Source organism: Salvelinus namaycush, chromosome 31, assembly GCF_016432855.1.
Source record: "Salvelinus namaycush isolate Seneca chromosome 31, SaNama_1.0, whole genome shotgun sequence".
In the NCBI taxonomy this organism is placed as follows: Eukaryota; Metazoa; Chordata; class Actinopteri; order Salmoniformes; family Salmonidae; genus Salvelinus; species Salvelinus namaycush.
This window is the reverse complement of record NC_052337.1, coordinates 28,620,910-28,641,658: the sequence shown is the minus strand read 5'-3', so window position 1 is coordinate 28,641,658 and position 20,749 is coordinate 28,620,910. Positions and strand designations below refer to the sequence as shown.

General features: G+C 41.1%; 1 protein-coding gene across 1 annotated transcript in view; it reads right to left on the bottom strand.

The window, feature by feature from the left end:
- The window catches only part of LOC120025916 (endothelial differentiation-related factor 1 homolog), a 36,569-nt gene extending 20,051 nt beyond the window's left edge, over positions 1–16,518 (bottom strand). The window contains exon 1 of the mRNA XM_038970634.1: positions 16,261–16,518. Coding sequence (XP_038826562.1) covers positions 16,261–16,338 — 78 coding nt within the window. The 5' untranslated portion in view covers positions 16,339–16,518. The remainder of the gene's footprint in view (positions 1–16,260) is intronic.
- Between the last annotated feature and the right edge of the window lie 4,231 nt (positions 16,519–20,749).

The following is a 20,749-nucleotide window of genomic DNA, read 5'->3' as shown; positions in this document are numbered from 1 at the left end:
TGGTAGCCTCAAAGGCCAGAATTGGCCTAAAACAGTACATGCGCAACAAACCCACAAAATGGGGTTACAAGCTGTTTGTTTTGGCCGATTCTGCGTGTGCATACACGTGCAATTTTTTTGTCTATGAGGGGAAGAACACTTGTGCGAGCGGTAAGGGACTCAGTTATGATTCTGTGATGCAGTTATTAGATTTCCAGCTGCTGGGGAAGGGCTACAAACTATTTGTAGACAACTTCTACACAAGCCCTACCCTGTTCACAGACCTGAGGAAGCTGGAGATGTGGGCCTGTGGCACCATTCGGACCAACCGAGTGGGTTTTCCAAAAACCAGGGTAAACGACATGCCTAAGCGGGCTGAGCGGGGTACCATGAGATGGATCCGTGAAGATGGTTTGCTGTTTGTGAAGTGGATGGACACTCGAGAGGTAGTCATGTGTTCCACTATTCACAAGTCGTTCGGTGGGGATCACGTTGTTCGACGTTTGAAAGGTCCTACAGGCGCTTGGACTGCCAGAAATGTCCCCATTCCAGATGCTGTGAGGGATTACAACAAGAGCATGGGGGGTGTAGACCTATCGGATGCGCTGATAGGCTATTATAATGTACTTCACAAGACCATGAAATGGTACAAAACTCTATTCTATCATTTTATTGACATTGCTGTGGTGAATTCCTTCATCCTCCAGAAGGAAATGGCCAAGAACTGTGGACAGCCCCCCATCTCACAGCTACCCTTTAGGGAGCAGCTCATCCAGGAGCTTGCTAACTACAGCAAGAACACTGTAGCACCTTCTGTCCCCTCTACCTCTGTCCCTTCTGCTCCAACCAGCGGTACGCACATGGTGAAGTTCATCATTGCAGGCAGGGATGTGCCTCAGGGAAAAAGGGGCACAGTAGGGCGGCTTCGTTGTGCCCTGTGCCACAAGAAGTCCCCTGTCACCTGCACCACCTGTGCTGTGACCCTCTGTTTCACACCAGAGAGACTGCTATGGGATATGGCATCAGGAGCGCAACATTGTTTAGAGGACAGAGAGTCTTCACATGATTGAACATTTGAAGTGTAAATAGTTCCCCTTGTTATTTTTTTATTTTTTTGAAATATTCATTTTTTTTTCTTGAATTTTTCAAATATATATTTTTTGGGGTATGTTAGAATAATTGTTTTGTATTTTGTATATAGGTTTTGTATCATTGTATCATTGTACCAATTCGGCCACTTGGGTACATTTGGGAAACTTGTGAGGGACACCTGGTTGACCTCATGCTCAATGGCATGTACCTCACTCATTCCTGAATGTATCCATCTGAAACTTTGGTAAAATACTGTTGCCTACCTATGTTCTCATTTGAAATGATCCCCAGTATCATAACTGAATGTTTGGCCTTTCTTGTTGATTTTTAAAGATGCAACAACAGTAAAAGAACAAAAAACGTCTGTTGATTTCCTTGTATTTTCTTCTACCAGATCTATTGTGTTATATTCTCCTACATTCAATTCACATTTACACAAACTTCAGAATATTTCCTTTCAAATGATACCAAGAATATGCATATCCTTCCTTCTAGGCCTGAGCTACAAGCAGTTAGATTAGGGTATGTTTTCAGGCGGAAATTGAGAAAAAGGGGGGCTATCCCAAACAGGTTAACATACATCTTGAATAACGTTCCAACCGGAGAATTACATTGACTTCAGTTGAGCGATGGAACGGAGCTGCCTCTCACGTGAACGCGCGTGTTCAATGCGTGGTCACCTCATGGCAGTGGTGACTAATTCCTGTCTCCTTCGGCCCCCCTTCACATTAGAGTCATCAGACAAAGTTCTATTGACTGTTGACATCTAGTGGAAGCCGTAGGAAGTGAAAACTCATCCATATCTCGCTGTAATTTCAATGGGAGCTTGGTTAAATCTAGCAGCCTCAGAAAAAATCCAAACAGGAAGTGGAACTTCAGGTTTTTGCCTGCCATATGAGTTCTGTTATACTCACAGACATATTTCAAACAGTTTTAGAAACTTCAGAGTGTTTTCTATCCAATACTAATAATAATATGCATATATTAGCAACTCTGACTGAGGAGCAGGCCGTTTACTCTGGGCACCTCTGTGCACCTTTCATCCAAGCTACTCAATACTGCCCCTGCAGCCATAAGTTAAGAACAAGTGTATCTTTAACTATATGTAAAACATGCATCTTTCAAAGTTTATGAGTATTTCTGTTATTTGACGTGGCTCTCTGCAATTTCTCCGGATATGAGGCATTTCTGAACATGGCGCCAATGTAAACCGATATTTGTGGATATAAATATGCACATAAATGTATTGCGTAACATGATGTCCTATGAGTGTCATCTGATGAAGATCAAAGGTTAGCGATTCATTTTCTCTCTTTCTGCGACTACTATCTTTTGCTGGGAAAATGGCTGTGTTTTTCTGTGGCTATGTACTGAGCTAACATAATCGTTTGGTGTGCTTTCCCCGTAAATCATTTTTGAAATCAGACACGTTGGCTGGATTCACAACATGTGTAGCTTTAATTTGGTGTCTTTCATGTGTGATTTCATGAAAGATTGATTTTTATAGTAATATATTTGAATTTGGCGCGCTACATTTTTTCTGGCTTTTGGCCAAGTGGGACACTACCTTCCCACATATCCCAGAGAGGTTAAAGAGCTGCAGTTAGTTTCAGAATGGGTGGCATGGAATAAGTTTGTCCTAAATAAAATTAAAAGCATTGTATTTGGGACAAGTCATTCACTAAACCCTTAACCAAATCTTGTAATGAATAATGTGGAAGTTGAGGTGACTAAACTGCTTGGAGTAACCCTGGATTGTAAAATGTCATAAAAACATACTGATACAAAAATAGCTAAAATGGGAAGAGGTCTGTCCATAATAAAGCGCTATGCCTTAACAAGGCAGGTCCTACAGGCCCTAGTTTTGTCGCCATAGAGGGACTTAGGAAAATTACAACTGGCTCAGAACAGGGCAGCACGGCTGGCCCTTGGACGTACAGAGAGGGCTAACATTAAGTATATGCATGTCAATCTCATGGCTCAAAGTGGAACGTACAGAGCTGTCTGTTTAAACTACTAGCACACTGCTCGGACACCCATGCATATCCCACAAGACATGCCACCAGAGGTCTCTTCACAACCCCCAGGTCCAGAATAGACTATGGTAGGCACAGTACTAAACTCAACAAAAAATAAATATCCTTTCTTCAGGACCCTGTCTTTCAAAGAATTCGTAAAAATCCAAATAGGTTTGTAGATCTTCTTTGTAAAGGGTTTAAACACCGTTTCCCATGCTTGTTCAATGAACCATAAACAATTAATGAACATGCACCTGTGGAACTGTCGTTAACCTCTCTAGGGTACGTGAGACGGTAGAGTCCCACCTCTTCAACAGCCAGTGAAACTGCAGGGCGCCAAATTCAAAACAGAAATCCCATAATTGAAATTCCTCAAACATACATGTATTTTACATCATTTTAAAGATAAACTTGTTGTAAATCCAGCCAGTGTCCGATTTCAAAAAGGCTTTACGACGAAAGCAAACCAAACGATTATGTTAGGTGAGTCCCTATTCACAGAATAACACAGCCATTTTTCCAGCCAAAGAGAGGATTCACAAAAACCAGAAATATAGATCAAATTAATTACTAACCTTTGATGATCTTCTTCAGATGACACTCATAGGACTTCATGTATGTTTTGTTCATATTTATATCCAAAAATCTGAGTTTACATTGGCACGTTCAGAAGTTCCAAAACATCCTTTGATTTTGCAGAGAGCCACATCAATTTACAGGAATACTCATAATAAACATTGCTAAAAGATACAACTGTTGTGCATGGAATTTTAGATGCACTTCTTCTTAATGCAACCGCTGTGTGAGATTTCAAAAAAGCTTTACGGACAAAGCAAACCATGCAATAATCTGAGTCGGCGCTCAGAGCCCAATCAAGACACAAATATATCCGCCATATTGTGCATTCAACAGAAGTCAGAAATAACATTCTAAACATTCACTTACCTTTGATGATCTTCATCAGAATTCACTCCCAGGAATCCCAGTTCCACAATAAATATTTGTTTTGTTCGATAATGTCAATCATTTATGTCCAAATTCCTCCTTGTTGTTCTAGCATTCAGTACACTTTCCAAACTCACGACGCGCGGGCAAGTCCAGCGGAAAGTACGGATGAAAAGTTAGAAAAGTTATTACAGTCCGTAAAAACATGACAAACAAAGTATTGAATCAATCTTTAGGTTGTTTTTAACATAATTCTTCAATAATGTTCCAACCGGAGAATTCCTTTGTCTTCAGAAGTGTGATGGAACAGAGCTCGCTCTCACATGAACGCGCATGGTCAGCGCATGTTCAGGTCATTGGTAGACCTTACTCAATCCCCTCTCATTTCGGCCCCACTTCACAGTAGAAGCATCAGACAAGGTTCTAAAGAATGTTGACATCTAGTGGAAGCCTTAGGAAGTGCAACATTACCAATATCCCACTGTCTTCAATAGGAGCTGAGTTGAAAATCGACCAACCTCAGATTTCCCACTTCCTGGTTGGATTTTTTCTCCGGTTTTTGCCTACCATATGAGTTCTGTTATACTCACAGACATCATTCAAACAGTTTTAGAAACTTCAGAGTGTTATCTATCCAATAAAATGCATATTCTAGCTTTTATGGCTTTGTAGCAGGCCGTTTACTCTGGGCATGCTTTTCATCCGGACGTGGAAATACTGCCCCCTACCCCAAAGAAGTTAAGACACTAACAACTTACAGACGGTAGGCAATTAAGGTCACAGTTATGAAAACTTAGAACACTAAGAGGCCTTTCTACTGACTCTGAAAAACACAAAGAAAGATGCTCAGGGTCCCTGCTCATCTGCGTGAACGTGCCTTAGGCATGCTGCGAGGAGGCATGGGGACTGCAGATGTGGCCAGGGCAATAAATTGCAATGTCCGTACTGTGAGAAGCCTAAGACAGCGCTACAGGGAGGCAGGACACACAGCTGATCGTCCTCGCAGTGGCAGACTACGTGTAACAAGATCAGTACATCCGAACATCACACCTGCGGGACAGGTACAGGATGGCAACAACAACTGCCCGAGTTACACCAGGAACGCACAATCCCTCCAGTAGTGCTCAGACTGTACGCAATAGGCTGAGAGAGGCTGGACTCAGGGCTTGTAGGCCTGTTGCAAGGCAGATCCTCACAAGACATCACCGGCAACAACGTCGCCTATGGGCACAAACCCACCGTCACTGGACCAGACAGGACTGGCAAAAAGTGCTCTTCACTGAAGAGTTGCGGTTTTGTCTCACCAGGGGTGATGGTCGGATTCGCGTTTATCGTCGAAAGAATGAGCGTTACACCGAGGCCTGTACTCTGGCACGGGATCAAGGTGGAGGGTCCGTCGTGGTCTGGGGCGGTATGTCACATCATCGGACTGAGCTTGTTGTCATTGCAAACAATCTCAACGCAGTGCTTTACAGGGAAGACATCCTCCTCCCTCATGTGGTACCCTTCCTGCAGGCTCATCCTGACATGACCCTCCAGCATGACAATGCCACCAGCCACACTGCTCTTTCTGTGCGTGATTTCCTGCAAGACAAGAATGTCAGTGTTCTGCCATGGTCAGCGAAGAGCCCGGATCTCAATCACACTGAGCACGTCTGGGACCTGTCGGATCGGAGGGTGAGGGCTAGAGCCAGGGCCATTCCCCCAAAAAATGTCCAGAAACTTGCAGGTGCCTTGGTGGAAGAGTGGGGTAAAACCTCACAGCACAAACTGGCAAATCTGGTAGTTAATGCAGCTGGTGGCCACACCAGATACTGACTGTTACTCTTGATTTTGACCCCCCCTTTGTTCAGGGACACATTCAATTTGTTAGTCACATGTCTGTGGAACTTGTTCAGTTTATGTCTCAGTTGTTGAATCTTGTTATGTTCATACACATGTTAAGTTTGCTGAAAATAAACGCAGTTGACAGTGAGGACGTTTCTATTTTTTGCTGAGTTTACATGGAACTATACCACATCAGGTAACTGATGCAAGCAATCAGATTATTTTTTAAATTGATAAAAATGTACCTTATGGGTGCAGCGGAGATTGAAGAGACAAAGGTACAGACACTCATACAAGCACAAGCCCTAGCACACACATAATATTATACATTTTGTATTGTAGATAAGTAGTGGTGTAATAAAAGTATGATGTAGCGTTATCTTTTGTTTTATATGTAATATAAAGTGCCTTAACGTGTTTGGACCCCAGGAAGAGTAGCTGCTGCCAAGGAAGCCGCTGATGGGGAACCCTAATAAATACAAATACAGTGCACGTCAGAGCAAAAACCAAGCCGTGAGATCAAAGGAATTGTCCGTAGCGCTCCAAGACGGGATTGTGACGAGGCACAGATCTGGGGAAGGATGCCAAACAATTTCTGCAGCATTTCAGGTCCCCAGGAACACAGTGGCTTCCATCATTCTTAAATGGAAGAAGTTTGGAACCACCAAGACTCTTCCTAGAGCTCGCCGCCCAGCCAAACTGAGCAATCGGGGGAGAAATGCTTTTGTCAAGGAGGTGACCAAGAACCCAATGGTTAGTCTGACAGAGCTATCGAGTTCCATCTGTGGAGATGGGAGAACCTTCCAGAAGGACAACCATCTCTGCAGCACTCCACCAATCAGGCCTTTATGGTAGAGTGGCCAGACAAAAGCCACTCAGTAGAAGGCACATGACAGTCCGCTTGGAGTATGCCAAAAGGCACCTAAAGGACTCTGACCATGAGAAACAAGATTATCTGGTCAAGCCAAGATTGAACTCTTTTGCATGAATGCCAAGCATTACGTCGGGAGAAAACCTGGCACTATCCCCATGGTGAAGCATGGCGGTGGCAGCATCATGCTGTGGGGATGTTTTTCAGGGGCAGGGACTGGGAAACTAGTCAGGATCGAGGGAAAGATGAACAGAGCAAAGTACAGAGAGATCCTTGATGAAGTCCTGAGAGCTCTGGAGCAGATTCTCAGACTGGGGCGAAGTCTCACCTTCCAACAGGACAACAACACTAAGCACACAGCCAAGACAACACAGGAGTTGCTTTAGGACGTCTCTGAATGTCCTTGAGTGGCCCAGCCAGAGCCCGGACTAGAACCTGATCGAACTTCTCTGGAGAGACCTGAAAATAGCTGTGCAGCGACGCTCCCCATCCAACTAGACAGTGCTTGAGAGGATCTGCAGAGAAGAATGGGAGAAACTCTCCAAATACAGGTGTGCCAAGCTTGTAGCGTCTAAATGAATTAACTAAGCCCTTTTCACTATACTAAGATTATTAAATGAGAATGTGACTATCATAAATAAGCAGAAATTGCAGTCTGGAATGATCTAATCATTAACAGTGCAAAATGATTATTTGGGGGGGGGGGGGGGGCAATTGGAAGCTTGGGATGATTAGTTGGCCATGATGGTATGTGTGCCAGATTTGGAATTTGCATATCGTAGATGGGGTCTCCCCAAATATCGCTCAACCCTACTCTAGGATCAAACTCTGGATCCTTCATCTGCAGCCCTCGGCATCATCCGGTCCATTCTCATTCCCCTCATTCTCACATCCATTTCAGTTCCTCATTCTAAACCAATTTCAATGTCTGGTCCTTAAACTCATTAAATGTTTTTTAAGGCCATGTTGCCAAAATAAATAGAATATAGCCCCCTTGTAGATGGCACTATAAAATAAGCTTTTTTGGGGGGGCCTGCCAAAGAATAAAGTGTGAAGCACGTGCGCTAGTAAGCATGATGCAGCCTGTGACGCTCATTCGAGGTAAAAAAAAAAATAAAAAAAACTCGAGCTGACTGGGGACAACATCTGGTGAAGATGCTGGTTCTACAAACAAGTAGCTATTACTCCCCGGCCTGAAGTCTCGAATAAAACAAATGATCTGCTTAAAAGGTAATTGTCTCTTATATGTGTACATGATTTGTGTTGGTAAAAGGCATGAACTTGGCATTGCTAGCTGGCTTCTGACTTATTCATCCTACTTTACTAGAAACTAGCAAGCTGTATTAGGCAGCTTTAGATGTGAGGAGAAAACAAATGGATAGCTATCCATTTGATTAAAAATGCTGCTAGCTAGATTGAAACTGCTGGGGGAAAGTCATGTAACGTTAGCCAACTCCCATCAGTCAGAGTTCGCTACCTTAGCTAGCTAAGTGGACTGTTCCTAGGTTTCTAGAAAATAACAATATATTTGCTAGCTATATGACTGACTATTGTGAACACTGACGGTTTTGATGCACTGGTGACAAAGTTGGCAAGAAAAATTACCCTTTTTTCCCCCACTGGCAACAGGTTGTGTTTTGGTATAATTTGGCAAATTTACATGAGTGTTTCATTAGTTAACTAAGTTACTGTACTGACTGGGTTAATTCATGTTGGTGTTGCATTTCAGATGAGGGCTATAGATCACTAGAAAGAAGCATGCTAACAGACCAGGGCCCTATATAAAGCATCTGAGTAGGAGCACTGATTTAGGATCAGTTTTGCCTTTTAGATCACAATGAATGTTTACATTAACAAGCGGGAGCTGGTCCTAGATCACTATTCGGAAGACCCTTTGTGAATATGGGTCAGGTAAGAAAGTGGTCGCCCAATACCTTGCACAGCAGTCGTTCACCACAGGACTCAAGGTATTAGTGTCAATGCTTACGAACTGAATATTTGTATGTGAATTTTCATCTATCAGACACTAACAAAAGGGTTGAATTGTTCAGCAACATGTGCAGTGAATGCGGACATGGCTTTGGTGATGAAAGCTACAATGCATTTTGTCATCTCTCTATCAGGCCCCTGCATGCTGTGACATGGGCTTGGATGGTGACATCTTCTTCAAGCTTTCTGACTGAATACGGGGGTCTTCAGTGGTTCCGGAAGCAAGGGCCTAGTGCTGAGCGATTAGTGCTTTTTGAAGTTGTTTAAATTTATTTGGGTTGAATGCTGTAACAGAATAAAGCAAAAGTCCCATGATGGTAGTGACTGCCCACTACTGCTTATCACTTAGTAACATTAAAATATTTAAGTTGTGTAGAGTACATTTGTTTTACATTTCAATCCAAGTCATCTCTATAGAGTTGCTGGCTATGCTGTCTGACAAAATCACTTTTGTAGTTCTTAAAAAAGTAAAGTATACTTTTAAGACTGCTGAATACCAACTATCACTTAAATAATGTATTTTCAGGAAGAGATAATTTGCAAAGCAACCGCGGCTCTCTATATCCCCTCACGATCACGCATTTTTCTTTCTTCCGTAGCAGGAGTAAAAGAAAGACCGGACAAGTAGATGCGCAATGGATTATAGTCATTGTAGGCAATTACCACATTTTATGTGCTAAACTATGAAGAATATTGGCCTGTTATTGGGGGGGGCCTAATGAGTTCCGTGTTTGTGGCCCCCACCAAAGTTGCCCATCCCTGATGTTTAAGTTATCAGTTAGTAAAAATTTGAAGACCAACATGCTATGAAAAAGTTATTGTTTTGTAACCTTAGAATAAATTGAATGTTTATTAAAAAACTTAATTACATGGCAAGTCACCAAGTCCTAGAGAGATGTACACTTATCAAAATGCTAGGGTAAGCCTACACTACACAGCCCTTATTTTAAGTTTCTAAAATCCCTTATGGGAAAAGCGGTTGGAAAAATATCCCTGTGTGACCGCTAGGTGTTATGGGAATTGAGACTCCTACTGTGGTACTCTAAGAGCAGAAAAAATTAAATGTCATACCCGTGGTATGTGGTCTGATATACCACGGCTGTCAGTCAATCAGAATTCAGGGCTCAAAACACCCAGTTTATAAAATCGATTATATTTACAATGTTGGATAAAAAAAAAAAAGGTGACAGATTCATACATATGCACTAGGGCTGTCCCTGCCATATTGGCCTGTTATTGGGGGGGGCCTCATGAGTTCCGTGTTTGTGGCCCCCACCAAAGTTGCCCATCCCTGATGTTTAAGTTATCAGTTAGTAAAAATTTGAAGACCAACATGCTATGAAAAAGTTATTGTTTTGTAACCTTAGAATAAATTGAATGTTTATTAAAAAACTTAATTACATGGCAAGTCACCAAGTCCTAGAGAGATGTACACTTATCAAAATGCTAGGGTAAGCCTACACTACACAGCCCTTATTTTAAGTTTCTAAAATCCCTTATGGGAAAAGCGGTTGGAAAAATATCCCTGTGTGACCGCTAGGTGTTATGGGAATTGAGACTCCTACTGTGGTACTCTAAGAGCAGAAAAAATTAAATGTCATACCCGTGGTATGTGGTCTGATATACCACGGCTGTCAGTCAATCAGAATTCAGGGCTCAAAACACCCAGTTTATAAAATCGATTATATTTACAATGTTGGATAAAAAAAAAAAAGGTGACAGATTCATACATATGCACTAGGGCTGTCCCTGCCAAAAAAAAAACTAAAGTAGTCTGTTCGTTTGACCATTTTATTTTTTACATGTATTTTTCCATATATAGTCACACCCTATGTGACTAAATAAAATCAACTACAGTGGGGCAAAAAAGTATTTAGTCAGCCACCAATTGTGCAAGTTCTCCCACTTAAAAAGATTAGAGAGGCCTGTAATTTTCATCATAGGTACACTTCAACTATGACAGACAAAATGAGGGGAAAAAATCCAGAAGATCACATTGTAGGATTTTTTATGAATTTATTTGCAAATTATGGTGGAAAATAAGTATTTGGTCACCTACAAACAAGCAAGATTTCTGGCTCTCACAGACCTGTAACTTCTTCTTTAAGAGGCTCCTCTGTCCTCTACTCGTTACCTGTATTAATGGCACCTGTTTGAACTTGTTATCTTATCAGTATAAAAGACACCTGTCCACAACCTCAAACAGTCACACTCCAAACTCCACTATGGCCAAGACCAAAGAGCTGTCAAAGGACACCAGAAACAAAATTGTAGACCTGCACCAGGCTGGGAAGACTGAATCTGCAATAGGTAAGCAGCTTGGTTTGAAGAAATCAACTGTGGGAGCAATTATTAGGAAATGGAAGACATACAAGACCACTGATAATCTCCCTCGATCTGGGGCTCCACGCAAGATCTCACCCCGTGGGGTCAAAATGATCACAAGAACGGTGAGCAAAAATCCCAGAACCACACGGGGGGACCTAGTGAATGACCTGCAGAGAGCTGGGACCAAAGTAACAAAGCCTACCATCAGTAACACACTACGCCGCCAGGGACTCAAATCCTGCAGTGCCAGACGTGTCCCCCTGCTTAAGCCAGTACATGTCCAGGCCCGTCTGAAGTTTGCTAGAGAGCATTTGGATGATCCAGAAGAAGATTGGGAGAATGTCATATGGTCAGATGAAACCAAAATATAACTTTTTGGTAAAAACTCAACTCGTCGTGTTTGGAGGACAAAGAATGCTGAGTTGCATCCAAAGAACACCATACCTACTGTGAAGCATGGGGGTGGAAACATCATGCTTTGGGGCTGTTTTTCTGCAAAGGTACCAGGACGACTGATCCGTGTAAAGGAAAGAATGAATGGGGCCATGTATCGTGAGATTTTGAGTGAAAACCTCCTTCCATCAGCAAGGGCATTGAAGATGAAATGTGGCTGGGTCTTTCAGCATGACAATGATCCCAAACACACCTCCCGGGCAACGAAGGAGTGGCTTCGTAAGAAGCATTTCAAGGTCCTGGAGTGGCCTAGCCAGTCTCCAGATCTCAACCCTATAGAAAATCTTTGGAGGGTGTTGAAAGTCCGTGTTGCCCAGCAACAGCCCCAAAACATCACTGCTCTAGAGGAGATCTGCATGGAGGAATGGGCCAAAATACCAGCAACAGTGTGTGAAAACCTTGTGAAGACTTACAGAAAACGTTTGACCTCTGTCATTGTTATATACCCTTTGTTGGCAAAGTATTGAGATAAATAAGTATTTGGTCAATAACGAAAGTTTTCCACCATAATTTGCAAATAAATTCATTAAAAGTCCTACAATGTGATTTTCTGATTTTTTTTCCTTCTCATTTTGTCTGTCATAGTTGAAGTGTACCCATGATGAAAATTACAGGCCTCTCTCATCTTTTTAAGTGGGAGAACTTGCACAATTGGTGGCTGACTAAATACTTTTTTGCCCCACTGTATATGCATTGAGTTTGCCTGATGCTGTAAGCTTACAGTTTTGATGAAATAAGACAAAGGCCTCGAGGGCCACAGAGATCTAGATAACCAACAAAAAACAATCTGACCCAACTATTCTCCTCCTCCTGTCGCAGTCTGCCATTACTCTCCTGAAGTAGGCGGTAATAGGCTACACGAGTCTGCCACCTTTCATGTGGAATGCCAATTTATCTTACCATTTCTACCCGATCTGTGTGCCAGTTAAGGTTTAAATATGCACATTTTTGTGAAAGTTATTTAATTTATAATAATGTCTTCATATCTCAATCATTGCCATGTGGTTAATCAATTCTATCCAAATGAAAAATAAACCTAAAAAGTAACTTTAATTGCCAACCATGTAAAAACAGCCTACATAGCTGCAAGTAGAAAATATAAATATTCTATAAATCACATTGTTGCAGACAGGCCATGTGTAGTCAAACTTCAAACATTGTATCAACTATTATCTTGGGTCCGGCTGAAGCTTGTGCTAGCGAATTTGCAGCATTGCATAAAATATTCTGGGCCCTCAGTTTCCATCGTGACACACCCAGCTGTAGGTTATTTGCGCAAGGTATAAGAAGCAGTCCTTGACTAGGTCAGGAGTTCACAGTAGCTGAGTACCGGCACCTCAAAATGTTCTAATGCTTCAGCTCAAGAGTATTGTGGAGCACCTGCACCTAAATATAAACAGCACCAGCACCCAAAATGAGTACCGGAACCTATTTCAGTTAAGCATTGATAAGTAATCAGGTAGGCCGATTTTATGATGTTTCCACTGGATCAGAGCATGACATTTTTCCCTTTCACGCTGAGTGCTTGTCAAAAGGGAGAGAGCTAGAAAGACTTTTCTAATACATTGAAGAACTATTGTAATCCTCAATGGATGTAACAAATTCTTATTTACAATGACAGCCTACACCGGCCAAAGCTGGACGACGCTGGGCTATTTGTGAGCCGCCATATGGGACTCCCAGTCACGGCCGGTTGTGATACAGCCTGGAATCGAACCAGGGTGTCTGTAGTGACGCCTCAAGCACTGAGATGCAGTGCCTTAGACCGCTGCGCCACTCGGGAGTCCAAACCAGAGTTCAAGTAACAGACACATCTCAACATCAACTGTTCAGAGGAGACTGCATGAATCAGGCCTTCATGGTCAAATTGCTGCAAAGGAACCACTACTAAAGGACACCAATAAGAAGAGACTTGCTTGGGCCAAGAAACACACGCAATGGACAGACCGGTGGAAATCTGTCCTATGGTCTGATGAGTCCAAATTAGAGATATTTGGTTTCAACCGCCGTGTCTTTGTGAGACGCAGATTAGGTGAACGGATGATCTCCGCATGTGTGGTTTCCACCGTGAAGCATGGAGGTGGTGGTATGGTGCTTTGCTGATTTATTTAGAATTTGACCAAGGAGATATGGAGTGCTGCATCAGATGACCTGGCCTCCACAAGCACCCGACCTCAGCCCAGTTAAGATGGTTTGGGATGAGTTGGACCACAGAGTGAAGGAAAAGCAGCCACAAGTGCTCAGCATGTGTGGGAACTCCTTCAAGACTGTTGGAAAAGCATTCCTCAAAGCTGGTTGAGAGAATGCTTAGCGTGTGCAAAGCTGTCATCAAGGCAAAGGGTGGCTACTTTGAAGAATCTCAAATATAAAATATATTTTGATTTGTTTAACACTTTGGTTACTACAAGATTCCATATCAGTTATTTAATTGTTGATGTCTTCACTATTATTCTACAATGTAGAAAATTGTACAAATAAAGAAATACCCTTGAATGAGTAGGTGTCCAAACTTTGACTGGTACTGTGTGTGCGCGAGCGTTACTGCTCGACTCAAAACAACCTCCGTCAATTTTTAAAGTGAAAGAAATAACAAATTCAGAAGACGACTAGTCTTGAATGCATCCGCTAACTAATTGCCTTGAAAGCAGCTCCCTAATGTAGCAACTCAACAAACACCAGCTGTTTCTAATTGCCAATCAGCTTCCATGCCCATTTTTAACACTAACTCAAATATGTTGTTAACTAGTTGCCTTGAATGCAACACCTCAACAGGGGGGGGGGGGGAAATTGCCATCACCACAGCAGCCAAACTACCACGGCCTAGCCAAACTCATACTAACATTCCATCCATTAAACTCTCAGATGTAAAGTCCCCTTTTTAGAGGACCTGCGTGGTTCTGGCCGACTTTTTTGCTTATAAAATCGATCTGTGGACACCGTAGATTGTAATGGCTTGCAGTGAGAAATAGCTCTGGTTTCCACCAAGACAGTATATTTTCAGAGCCTGTGTGACTTAGGATGTAAAATCTGAAACCACATTACGCTGGAATGTTACTCCCATTTCATTTGCTTTCCCGACTGACTGTCCATAAACTCCTGGCTGAACCCTACATCACAGCCACTGACAAAGCACATGCCTGCAATCATTACATCATAGCGCAGCAGGAGAGAGTGGTTTCTTCACGGTTACACGTTCAGAGATCGATTAATAGCCATTCACCTAAAATATTTTTCATTTTAAAACAGAAAACACTCAGACGAACAAAATTAATATGAGATGAAGTGCGAGTTCCTAACGACTTCAGGAAGCCAAGCTAGAGTAATTAGACATTCACAGCAATGGGGGCAGACGTTTTGATCAAGAGTGACCTTCGGAAAAGATGCACCTTTTCTCTAACACCAAACATACAACTGTATTTTACAGTTGTGGAATCTTAGTTTTTATAAATTTGATTATACTACACTGAACAAAAATATAAACGCTACATGCAACAATTTCAAAGATTGTACTGAGTTACAGTTCATATAAGGAAATGTTTTAATTAGGCCCTAATCTATGGATTTCACATGGATGGGCGGGCCTGGGAGGGTATAGGCCTACCCACTTGGGACCCAGACCCACCCACTGCGGAGCCAGGCCCAGCCAATCAGAATGAGTTTTCCCCCACAAAAGGACTTTATTGCAGACATAAATACACCCCCCCCCCCCGATTCTGCAGGTGACGCCGGATGGAGGTCCTGGCGTGGTTTGCGACTGAGGCAAGTTGGAGGTAGTGCCAATTCTCTAAAATGACATTGAGACGAATTATGGTAGAGAAATTAACCTTCAATTCTCTGGCAACAGCTCTGGTAGACATTCCTGCAGTCAGCATGCCAATTGCACACTCCCTCAATTTGAGACATCGTGTTGTGTGACAACTACATATTTGAGTGGCCTTTTATTGTCCCCAGCACAAGCTGCACTTGTGTAATGATCATGCTGTTTAATCAGTTCCTTGATATGCCATACCTGTCAAGTGGATGGATTATTTTAGCAAAGGAGGAATGCTCACTAACAGGGATGTAAAAAAATGTGCACAAAATCTGAGAAATGTGTGGGATCTTATTTCAGCTCATTAAAACATGAGAACTCTTCATGTTGCATTTATATTTTTGTTTAGTATATATTTGAAAGCATATTTCAAGCCTTATTCATACAGTTTTGTTGTAGGAAATACACAAGATATTACTTATCAAATTTGTACTGTGTAACGTTACTTGGTTGTGTGCGCAAGTGAGTACACCTCGGCAATAACCTTTTTTTTTTTTTACCAGAAAGGTGAGATTACCCTTTGAGTATGCAGCATTACTAGTTATTATGGCCCTGAGTGTAGCTAAATCCTTATTTTGGGGGATTATGCAGATTCACATTTCGATTGCATTTAGTTACATTTAACTGGTTAACTCAAAATTAAACCGATTTCAATGTTTGGTCCTTAACTAAAGTGAATAAAAATATAATTAATCGACGTTAGACAAATGATTAGCTAGATGAAAACAGTCGTTTTCTGTCTACGTCAATCGTTTTACCGACCAGGAAATTCCAAAGATGAGCGAGAAGGTTGTCCCCCGAGATGTATAATATTAGTAAGGTTGCCTGCAGGCAGTGACCGTGTGTAGCCAACATGGGCTCGCTCAGAGGTTGGATTCAACCGCATGTTCACATGTTGGCTAATGTTAGCTGCTATAGCTAACGCTAGCTGACTAACCGTACTGTACCTGCTTAGATTTGGCCTGGGAAGCAGTCGGACCCTTCTTCCTCAACACAGTTACAGTGTCCCAGTCGCTTTCTGCCATTTTTCCCAGGAATTATTACCTTAACGTTACGACAATAACTGTATATACAAATATAACCCTATCAGCCGGGGATATTGAAACGATAGCTGACAATGTAGGGCGACGTAAGGCTTACTTTGCTACGCTTGCGCTGACAAACGACGGAGTCATTTAGAGGGTTCGTTTATGGTTTTACTCCGGTGGGAGGAGTTTAACTGGGTGAAAGTAGTTTGCATTCGTTTTGGAACCGGACTGCCCCGGGCGTGAGCCGAGTGCCGTTCAAAGCCCACGACGAAGTCTGTTCAAAACATAAGTGACGTAATTAATCACTTGGAGTAATGAGTAGTATTCTGCGTTTTCACATGCAAAATTGATTGCTTTTGATAACTCTATCTGCCTTTCCAATGAAAACTAGTTTGACAATTCAAATATATATTTTATGGAAAAAAATATGTGTTTCTGAACGATGCACCTTGTTGACAACATTAACGAGCGGCGCAGACTACGGTTCGATTTGAGAAGGGCGCTCTTCCCTTACAGCTTTTGACCGTCCACGTCATGGGTCATAGACCGGTGCCCCGCGTCTCAGCATAATCGAATACGCCCACTATAGTAAAGACTCACCCGTCAGTGACCCACCGACGCGTCTTCCAATTCCAAAACTTTATTGAAAACAACCTCGTTAACAGGCAAATACCATAGAGCTACAGCGACCTCTTCTGTTGGAAAGAAAGTGCCTGAGAACCAAGGAAATGTCCATGTTCCAGTCAATGATGTGTGTATATATACAGTAACTCATTGCATATAGCTTGATACTACAAAATATCCCTCATTCATAATGTATAGGGGTTGATGTTACTAAATTTCCATACAATGTCATATAAACAGGGGTTGAAGTGGGAATTCAGAGATGGAGTGGAGGAGCCCCTATTTGCAACATTGTCTCAGAGCATTTCGTATTATTATGTATGTAAACCCGAGACATCGCTTTTAGTGTCATATGTTACGTTTTGTTTGGTATGTCATATTTTTGAATGTCCATCATCCATTTCGTGTGATATGTTACGAATTGTAATTCGTACAATATGTTATGAATTGCAAAATGTACAATATGTTACAAATTTGCTAAATGTATATATTAGTAAATCCTATTTGTTGTGGCTATTATTAGCTAGGTGGCTAATGCTAACGTTAGCTAGCTCTAGGGATTAGGGTTGAGGTTAGGAGTTAGGTTGAAAAAAAACTAAAGTCTTTGTCCACGCAGAAATCAAATTAGCACAGCTGGATTGTACAATATTTACCCATTTATTATTTAAAAAATTATTCTACTCTGTCAAATTTGTTGTTGATCATTGCTAGACGACCATTTTCAAGTCTTGCCATAGATTTTCAAGCAGATTTAAGTCAAAACTGCAACTCATGAACATTCACTGTCTTCTTGGTAAGCAACTCCAGTGTAGATTTTGCCTTATGTTTTAGGTTATTCTACTGCTGTGGGTAAAATCACTAAGGAAGCCAAGCCAGTAAAAAAGCCATATTACAACCTATGTTGTGATAATTGTGTGGTTTGCTCTTTAACCCATTTGTTCATATGCCACAGTGATATACAATAAAGCTGTGACAACAAAAAGACAACAGTCACACAATGCCGGAATGAATTCAAGTACAAATACAGTGCATTCGGAAAGCCTTCAGACCCCTTGACTTTTTCTACATTTTGTTGTTATTTCTATTCTAAAAATGATTAAATGTGTTTATTTCCACCATCAATTTACACACAATACCCCATAATTACAAAGCAAAAACAGGATTTTAGAAAATTCTGCACTAAAAATAATCCCTGAAATATCACATTTACATACAGTTGAAGTTGGAAGTTTACATACACTTAGGTTGGAGTCATTAAAACTAATTTTTCAACCACACAACCAACAAACTATAGTTTTGGCAAGTCGGTTAGGACATCTACTTTGTGCATGACACAAGGAATTTTTCCAACAATTGTTTACAGATTATTTCATTTATAATTCACTGTATCACAATTCCAGTGCGTCAGAAGTTTACATACACTAAGTTGACTGTGCCTTTAAACAGCTTGGAAATTTTCAGAAAATTATGTTATGGCTTTAGAAGCTTCTGATAGGCTAATTTACATTATTTGAGTCAATTGGAGGTGTACCTATGGATGTGTTTCAAGGCCTACCTTCAAACTCAGTGCCTCTTGGCTTGACATCATGGGAAAATCAAAAGAAATCAGCCAAGACCTCGGGAAAAAATTGCAGACCTCCATAATCACTTGGAGTAATGAGTAGTATTCTGCATTTTCACATGCAAAATTGATTGCTTTTGATAACTATCTGCCTTTCCAATGAAAACTAGTTTGACAATTCAAATATATATTTTATGGAAAAAATATGTGTTTCTGAACGATGCACCTTGTTGACAACATTAACAAGGGGCGCAGACTACGGTTCGATTTGAGAAGGGCGCTCTTCCCTTACAGCTTTTGACCGTCCACGTCATGGGTCATAGACCGGTGCCCCGCGTCTCAGCATAATCGAATACGCCCACTATAGTAAAGACTCACCCGTCAGTGACCCACCGACGCGTCTTCCAATTCCAAAACTTTATTGAAAACAACCTCGTTAACAGGCAAATACCATAGAGCTACAGCGACCTCTTCTGTTGGAAAGAAAGTGCCTGAGAACCAAGGAAATGTCCATGTTCCAGTCAATGATGTGTGTATATATACAGTAACTCATTGCATATAGCTTGATACTACAAAATATCCCTCATTCATAATGTATAGGGGTTGATGTTACTAAATTTCCATACAATGTCATATAAACAGGGGTTGAAGTGGGAATTCAGAGATGGAGTGGAGGAGCCCCTATTTGCAACATTGTCTCAGAGCATTTCGTATTATTATGTATGTAAACCCGAGACATCGCTTTTAGTGTCATATGTTACGTTTTGTTTGGTATGTCATATTTTTGAATGTCCATCATCCATTTCGTGTGATATGTTACGAATTGTAATTCGTACAATATGTTATGAATTGCAAAATGTACAATATGTTACAAATTTGCTAAATGTATATATTAGTAAATCCTATTTGTTGTGGCTATTATTAGCTAGGTGGCTAATGCTAACGTTAGCTAGCTCTAGGGATTAGGGTTGAGGTTAGGAGTTAGGTTGAAAAAAAACTAAAGTCTTTGTCCACGCAGAAATCAAATTAGCACAGCTGGATTGTACAATATTTACCCATTTATTATTTAAAAAATTATTCTACTCTGTCAAATTTGTTGTTGATCATTGCTAGACGACCATTTTCAAGTCTTGCCATAGATTTTCAAGCAGATTTAAGTCAAAACTGCAACTCATGAACATTCACTGTCTTCTTGGTAAGCAACTCCAGTGTAGATTTTGCCTTATGTTTTAGGTTATTCTACTGCTGTGGGTAAAATCACTAAGGAAGCCAAGCCAGTAAAAAAGCCATATTACAACCTATGTTGTGATAATTGTGTGGTTTGCTCTTTAACCCATTTGTTCATATGCCACAGTGATATACAATAAAGCTGTGACAACAAAAAGACAACAGTCACACAATGCCGGAATGAATTCAAGTACAAATACAGTGCATTCGGAAAGCCTTCAGACCCCTTGACTTTTTCTACATTTTGTTGTTATTTCTATTCTAAAAATGATTAAATGTGTTTATTTCCACCATCAATTTACACACAATACCCCATAATTACAAAGCAAAAACAGGATTTTAGAAAATTCTGCACTAAAAATAATCCCTGAAATATCACATTTACATACAGTTGAAGTTGGAAGTTTACATACACTTAGGTTGGAGTCATTAAAACTAATTTTTCAACCACACAACCAACAAACTATAGTTTTGGCAAGTCGGTTAGGACATCTACTTTGTGCATGACACAAGGAATTTTTCCAACAATTGTTTACAGATTATTTCATTTATAATTCACTGTATCACAATTCCAGTGCGTCAGAAGTTTACATACACTAAGTTGACTGTGCCTTTAAACAGCTTGGAAATTTTCAGAAAATTATGTTATGGCTTTAGAAGCTTCTGATAGGCTAATTTACATTATTTGAGTCAATTGGAGGTGTACCTATGGATGTGTTTCAAGGCCTACCTTCAAACTCAGTGCCTCTTGGCTTGACATCATGGGAAAATCAAAAGAAATCAGCCAAGACCTCGGGAAAAAATTGCAGACCTCCATAATCACTTGGAGTAATGAGTAGTATTCTGCATTTTCACATGCAAAATTGATTGCTTTTGATAACTATCTGCCTTTCCAATGAAAACTAGTTTGACAATTCAAATATATATTTTATGGAAAAAATATGTGTTTCTGAACGATGCACCTTGTTGACAACATTAACAAGGGGCGCAGACTAC